Here is a 7,048-nt window from a genome sequence, read left to right on the forward strand (position 1 = left end):
TAACGAGAAGCTTCATTTTCTTTTTCTATTCCCCACTTTCCCCAGAAGGCAGCTTATAGCTGTCCTTGTATAGGCTGAGAGGCTCTGAGCAACTGCAGCCCTTTGGGCCCAGCCTCAGGCCAGGGTCGGGACCAGGCCTGTTCTCATTGCTGTGATTTCCTCTCAGTAACAGCCACCACCAGGAGGCCACGCCACTTTCTAGTCACATTGTTGCCAGAAAGCATTGAAAGCACATCAAAGAGTTGTGGTCTTTGAGGTAAAATTATCTGAAATCACTGATAGGCCAAATCTGACATCTGTAGTGACCTTCTTTCAGTAGAATGACAAATCCCAGGAGGCTCTGAACTCCCCTGGGCCCTGAACTCCTCCTGAGTCAAGCTGGGTCATCTAATCACCTAGAATCAGATAAAGAAGGGAACTTGACGACTATTTCTGATAACGAGAAACAAATGATTCTACGTTTGAAGATGCTGTTTCCGGTAGTAGGTCGTCCAGGTGGTTTTCTGACTCCTGCTGTATTTCCCTTATGCTAAAGACCGTTTTACCCCCTGGCTAAGGGGTGAGATTTCCTGTTGCGCGGCTTTGAAACAGTGCAGACTGAGCCAAGAACTCAGTGGTAGACTTTTTTTTTTTTTTAACATCTTTATTGGAGTATAATTGCTTTACAATAGTGTGTTAGTTTCTGCTGTATAACAAAGTGAATCAGTTATACATATACATATATCCCCATATACCCTCCCTCTTGCGTCTCCCTATCCCACCCTCCCTATCCCACCCCTCTAGGTGGTCACACAGCACCGAGCTGATCTCCCTGTGCTATGCGGCTGCTTCCCACTAGCTATTTTACGTTTGGTAGTGTATATGTGTCCATGCCACTCTCTCGCTTCGTCCCAGCTTACCCTTCCCCCTCCCCGTGTCCTCAAGTCCATTCTCTACTTCTGCATCTTTATTCCTGTCCTGCCCCTAGGTTCTTCAGAACCGTTTTTTTGTTGGTTTTGGTTTTTTTTTAGATTCCATATATATGCATTAGCGTACGGTATTTGTTTTTCTGTTTCTGACTGACTTCACTCTGTGTGACAGACTCTAGGTCCATCCACCTCACTACAAATAACTCAATTTCGTTTCTTTATATGGCTGACTAGTATTCCATTGTATATTACGTGCCGCATCTTCTTAATCCATTCATCTGTCGATGGACACTTAGGTTGCTTCCATGCCCTGGCTATTGTAAATAGAGCTGCAATGAACATGGGGGTATGTGCCTCTTTTTTTTTTTTTTTTGCGGTACGCGGGCCCCTCACTGCCGCGGCCCCTCCCGTCGCGGAGCACAGGCTCCGGACGCACAGGCTCAGCGGCTCACAGGCCCAGCCACTCCGCGGCATGCGGGACCCCCCCAGACCGGGGCACGAACCCGCGCGCCCTGCATCAGCAGGCGGACTCCCAACCACCGCGCCACCAGGGAAGCCCTGTGACTCTTTTTGAATTATGGTTTTCTCAGGGTATATGCCCAGTAGTGGGATTGCTGGGTCGTATGGTAGTTCTATTTTTAGTTTTTTAAGGAACCTCCATACTGTTCTCCATAGTGGCTGTATGAATTTACACTCCCATCAACAGTGCAAGAAGGTTCCCTTTTCTCCACACCCTCTCCAGCATTTATTGTTTGTAGATTTTTTGATGATGGCCATTCTGACCAGTGTGAGATGATATCTCATTGTAGTTTTGATTTGCATTTCTCTAATGATTAGTGATATTGAGCATCCTTTCATGTGTTTGTTGGCAATCTGTATATCTTCTTTGGAGAAAGGTCTCTTTAGATCTTCTGCCCATTTTTGGATTGGGTTGTTTTTTTGTTTTGTTTTTTTTTGCGATATGCGGGCCTCTCACTGTTGTGGCCTCTCCCATTGCGGAGCACAGGCTCCGGACGCGCAGGCTCAGCGGCCATGGCTCACGGGCCCAGCCGCCCCGCGGCCTGTGGGACCCTTCCGGACCGGGGCACGAACCCGTGTCCCCTGCATCAGCAGGCGGACTCTCAACCACTGCACCACCAGGGAAGCCCGCGTGGTTTTTTTTTTTAATACTAAACTGCATGAGTTGCTTGTATATTTTGGAGATTAATCCTTCGTCAGTTGCTTCATTTGCAAATATTTTCTCCCATTCTGAGGGTTGTCTTTTCGTCTTGCTTATGGTTTCCTTTGCTGTGCAAAAACCTTTAAGTCTCATTAGGTCCCATTTGTTTATTATTTTATTTCCATTACTCTAGGAGGTGGATCAAAAAGGATCTTGCTGTGACTTAGGTCATAGAGTGTTCTGCCTATGTTTTCCTCTAAGAGTTTTATAGTGTCTGGCCTTACATTTAGGTCCGTAATCCGTTTATTTTATTATTTGTGTGTATGGTGTTAGGGAGTGTTCTAATCTCACTCTTTTACGTGTAGCTGTCCAGTTCTCCCAGCACCTCAGTGGTAGATTTACCGTGAGTTTTTGGAGGGACCAGACGCTGTTTTACTCATTTGTTTATTCCTAGTAGTTGGCACAGCAGTGTGTGGAGCTGCCTGACAAACTTTTGCTAGATTCCAGGCTAGTTCCCTGAGAAGATGTAGGGGGACTCTGGCCTCTGCCTTAAAACCGTATTCAACTTGAGACGGGGCTTTCCTGAACCAAACCTTGGTGTATCCCCCATGTCATAGTGGGAGATGACTCTTTGGACAATCTCCCCCTCCTCCCACCCAAGCAGTGGTTAACCTAGGAGTACTTTTATATTTCTGCCCTAATCTCAAATTTAAACCAAAAGCAGTCTCTCCCTGTCCCCACATACATGCACCTGAAAGTAGGCCAAATGACTTTATCAAGCCATCTGCATACCGAGATTTCAACATTGGGCATAAATACTACCAATGAACCATTTCCACACTGGGAAGAGAAAACAAATACAGTGACACAGCCCCAAATTGAAAACGAAGCAAAATTTATTGCATGTGAAAAGCAGTCACATGGAAATTAACGGTCAGGAACCCTGAAAATACATATTTCGCATATTTTCTGTCCTGTTCCAGCGTAGGATCACTCACTCTTCACTCTCATGGACCACCATCTGGGGAGAAAGCGGGCATTTTGAGTTCTGTCAGATGGCAGAGCCGCATTTCCGGCCACGCCCCCTCCCAGCGAGCATCTGGGGTTGCTTGCTTGTCTGTCTCAGCGGGGCACGGGATATTCCTTGGGTCGCAGGCGGATACACGAGTGCAGACGTGGCGGCAGTCACCCCACAGCCTGAGAGCCTGGTCCTCAGCACAGCCCAGGGATCTAGGAACCTACACCTACAGTGGGCGCAGAGACGGCGGCAGGCCGGCAGAGGGCGCCCGAGCCCACGCAGGAACGGCTCGCCGCTTTTCAGGACGGTGTTCTACTGGGACTCACAGACCTGGGTTTAGCCGGGCTCAACGCAGCTGCGTGGCTTTAAGCAAATCCTTTCCCTTCCTGAGCCCGAGACTGACCAGTTCTAAAGTCGAAGGTTCTCCAAGGTCCCGTCCATCACGGCGGGTTCCTCCCCGGGAGCCATACCTCCCGCCGCACCGCCCTCCCCACTCAGTGCCGCGGGACCACCTACCCGGCTGGAGGGGAAGTCTCTGGTCTTCGCACGCAGCTTATTGACTTGAGATTCGGCAATATCGGCCCGTTCTTCAGCCTCCTCCAGCTCATGCTGAGCCTTACGGAACTTGGTGAGATGAGCGTTGGCTTGTTCATCCTAAAAGCAAAGAGCCGGGGCGGGTACGATCAGCCAGCGCCTCTCTGGGGCTCACAGGGAGAAACAGGCCAGGCGCTGCGCTGGGGTCCCGCTGACTTACAGCCTCCTCGGCCTGCCTCTTGTAGGACTTGACCTTCACTTGAAGTTTGTCCACCAGATCCTGTAATCTCACCACGTTCTTCCTGTCCTCTTCGCACTGAGAGAGAGAACATGGGACAGTACTTAGCCAGGGGCCGGCAGGGATGCAAGAGGTCCCAGTTCTCTGGGGGTGAGGGATTTCTCCCTGTTTTCTGGAGAGAGGACCCTGGGGGGTGTTTGCACTGCACAGAGGCAACGCCCTTGGGGTTTCTTTCCGCTTGCCTGGTAAGTTAACTCCTTGACCCGCCGCTCATACTTCCTCAGGCCCTTGACAGCCTCGGTGTTCTTCCTCTGCTCCCCTTCGAGCTCCGCCTCCAGCTCTCGGACCTGGGGGGAACGTGTGTAAATTAGTCTGGGGCTGGAGCATGAGCGGGAGGGGCCGGCAAGCTCTGCGTAGGCTGGGGCCCGTCCTGCAAGTACCCGCGCCTCCAGCTTCTGGATCTGCTTCTTCCCGCCCTTCAGGGCCAGCTGCTCAGCCTCGTCCAGGCGGTGCTGCAGGTCCTTCACCGTCTGCTCCAGGTTCTTCTTCATGCGCTCCAGGTGGGCGCTGGCGTCCTGCTCCTTCTTCAGCTCCTCGGCCATCATGGCCGCCTGGAAGGCACATCATCCCACTCAGATGCAGACCAAGGTCAAGTGCTTGGCGCTGTCGAGATCTGGGCACCCGGAGGCCCAGAGCCATGCTGACGACAGAGGACAATAGGTAACAGGATGACTGAGCCCACCGCTCCACCACGGGATCTGAGAAGAGCTGCACCAGGCATGTAGCGTAAGCTAAGAAGTGAAGCCTTCAAGGGCTGGATGGGAAATAGTTTCTTCCCTTTCTTAAACTGGCCTCCTTGGGACCTCCCCAGCTCCAAGGAGATTCCTTCTCTCCTCATCACCATTATCACCAACCCGTGACTTAGAGAATTCTGAATTCATAACCTAGCATCACGGGTGTGGGGTAATGAGGCTGAGGGAAGGCCTCTAGGGAACTGGGGGTGCCTGAGCAAGCAGGGAGGAATCGTCACGAGGTGTGCCCCCCATCGAGCAGCAGGTGGTGCTGTGGGGGCCACGAGCCCAGAACCAAGGCCTCTGGAACAGGAAGGCTGGGTGCCGGTGGGAGGGAAGCCAGCTTCCTGTGAGGTGACATTTGGTGGGATCCTGATGTCTGAGGGTCTCATTTTTATATTTGGAATCAGTCATACGTTGAAGGAAGGAAGCGCGTACCTCTCCAAGGGCATAAGAAAGGAATATAATTCCTTCCGGTCTTTCTTTATCCACACTCCCTTATTTCTCACGTCCACCATTTAAACGTGCAGGAGGAGACATGCTGAGTGTCCGGGGAGGTGGGGAGCGCCTCTGGAGCAGAACTCACACCACATGTGCCCTGGGAAGGCCCCACCCTGTCTAATGGGTTGGAGAGGAAGGGGGCTTGGATGAAATGCAATCCTGGCAGCCACGCAGGGCCGGGAGGAGCCTCACGTCCGTGATGGCCTTCTTTGCTTTCTCTTCAGCGCTCCCCGCGTCCCTGCTGGCATCCTCCACCTCGCTCTGGAGCTGCAGGAGGTCTGTCTCCAGCTTCTTCTTGGTGTGGATGAGACTGGTGTTCTGGGGCGGGAGGAGTGGGGTTAGCCAGGCGCGCCCGAGCGCAGGGGCCCCGCCCTGCCCCCCTCCCCTCCCCCACCTGGGTGTGCAGGAGCTGGACGCGCTCGCTGGCGTCCAGGAGCTCCTGCTCCGCCGTCTTCCTGCTCCTCTCCGTCTGCTCCAGGGTGGCCCGCAGCTCCTCGATCTCGGCCTGCAGCAGGTTGGCTCTGCGCTCCACGATCGCCAGCTGCTCCTTCAGGTCCTCCTGGCCCCGGAGAGCATCATCCAGGTGGAGCTGGGTGTCCTGGCCAGACAGTAACAGAAACGTCCGGCTGAAGTTGAGGCCTGAGGACCACGAGCCCAGCCGACAGCTGGCGTGTCTGAGGATGGGAGAGGTTTCCCACCGGGAGCGCGCAAACCTTCAGCTGCCCCTGGACGCTCCGGAGGTGTTTGAGGGTCTCTGCGGCCTGGCGGTTGGCGTGGCTCAGCTGGATCTCGATTTCGTTCAGGTCCCCCTCCATCTTCTTCTTGATCCTGATGGCCTCGTTCCGGCTCCGCACCTCGGCGTCCAGGGCGCTCTGCATCGTCTCTACTGCTCTCTGGTAGTTCCTCTTCAGCTGCTCGATCTCTTCGTCTTTCTCGGCCACCTTTCTATCGATTTCTGATTTCACTTGTGTGAGTTCCAGCTGGATTCGGAGGATCTTGGCTTCTTCATGCTCAAGAGCGGCCTTTGAAGAACAAGAACGAGACAGAAATGGTACCAGTGATGGGACAGAGCCTGCTACGCTACTCTTTGGGGCAAAAAAAACCTCCAATAGAATGTTTGTAATTCTAACTCACTCTGCAATATTCAAAACTATCTTTTTAAAAAAAATCCCTAACCTACCTTCAGTGCAAATAAAATGTTTCATTGCACTTTGTTTTTATTACACTATCAAACGATAACATTTAAATCATCACATTTCTTAGGCGCTTAAGGCACTTTATAGATATTTTGAATTCATCTAAGATTTTTGCAAAATCTCATTTTTAGACCTATTTTAACGAAATGATTTTCTCCGGTAAGTTCAAGATAACTCACAGGTATTCACAGGTATTAGTCCATGCAATTTGATAGGAAAGGAGCCGGCATTAGGACTGTGACCTTACAGACCCAGATCTAGGGGCGGGCTGGCCTCCCAAGCTGGAGCCCCACCATCATAGCATCTGTTCCAGGCCAATGTCTCGCCGGCGTTCCGCTCACCTCTGCTTCCTCAAGGGCCAGCTGGATATCAGCCTTTTCCAGCTCGATCTGCTTTCTTGATTTCTCCAGTTCATGGATGGTTTTACCGTTTTCAGCAATTTGTTCTGTGAGATCTGCTATCTCCTCTGCGAAGAAAGAGGTTTGGTTGCCTCGGAACGTTCTCCGTGCAGTTTTCCAGGCAGACTAAGCACCAACCGAGTGCTTTTAACTAGTTTATCATAGTTCTAAGGATGCTGTTTCCTAGAGATAAGATACTGTGTATAGAGAGACTCAGAAACAACCCCTCGGATCTGAACGTTTCCTGTGTGTGCAGTAATGGACTCTCGTGTAGGGGATTCGGTCCTGCAGTCACCCACCTCCCG

The 7,048-nt window shown here is 51.9% G+C and overlaps 1 protein-coding gene across 1 annotated transcript in view; it reads right to left on the bottom strand.

The window, feature by feature from the left end:
• Positions 1-2,939: 2,939 nt before the first annotated feature.
• LOC103080956 (myosin-3) overlaps positions 2,940-7,048 on the bottom strand; it is a 22,037-nt gene continuing 17,928 nt past the window's right edge. The window contains exons 33-41 of the mRNA XM_007457846.1: positions 6,687-6,811; positions 5,863-6,171; positions 5,544-5,747; positions 5,342-5,467; positions 4,298-4,468; positions 4,100-4,204; positions 3,840-3,935; positions 3,602-3,739; positions 2,940-3,088 (exon numbers count right to left, since the gene is read on the bottom strand). Of these exons, the coding sequence (XP_007457908.1) occupies positions 3,062-3,088; positions 3,602-3,739; positions 3,840-3,935; positions 4,100-4,204; positions 4,298-4,468; positions 5,342-5,467; positions 5,544-5,747; positions 5,863-6,171; positions 6,687-6,811 (1,301 nt within the window). The 3' untranslated portion in view covers positions 2,940-3,061. The remainder of the gene's footprint in view (positions 3,089-3,601; positions 3,740-3,839; positions 3,936-4,099; positions 4,205-4,297; positions 4,469-5,341; positions 5,468-5,543; positions 5,748-5,862; positions 6,172-6,686; positions 6,812-7,048) is intronic.

This window comes from Lipotes vexillifer, unplaced genomic scaffold, assembly GCF_000442215.2.
Source record: "Lipotes vexillifer unplaced genomic scaffold, Lipotes_vexillifer_v1.1 scaffold611, whole genome shotgun sequence".
In the NCBI taxonomy this organism is placed as follows: Eukaryota; Metazoa; Chordata; class Mammalia; order Artiodactyla; family Lipotidae; genus Lipotes; species Lipotes vexillifer.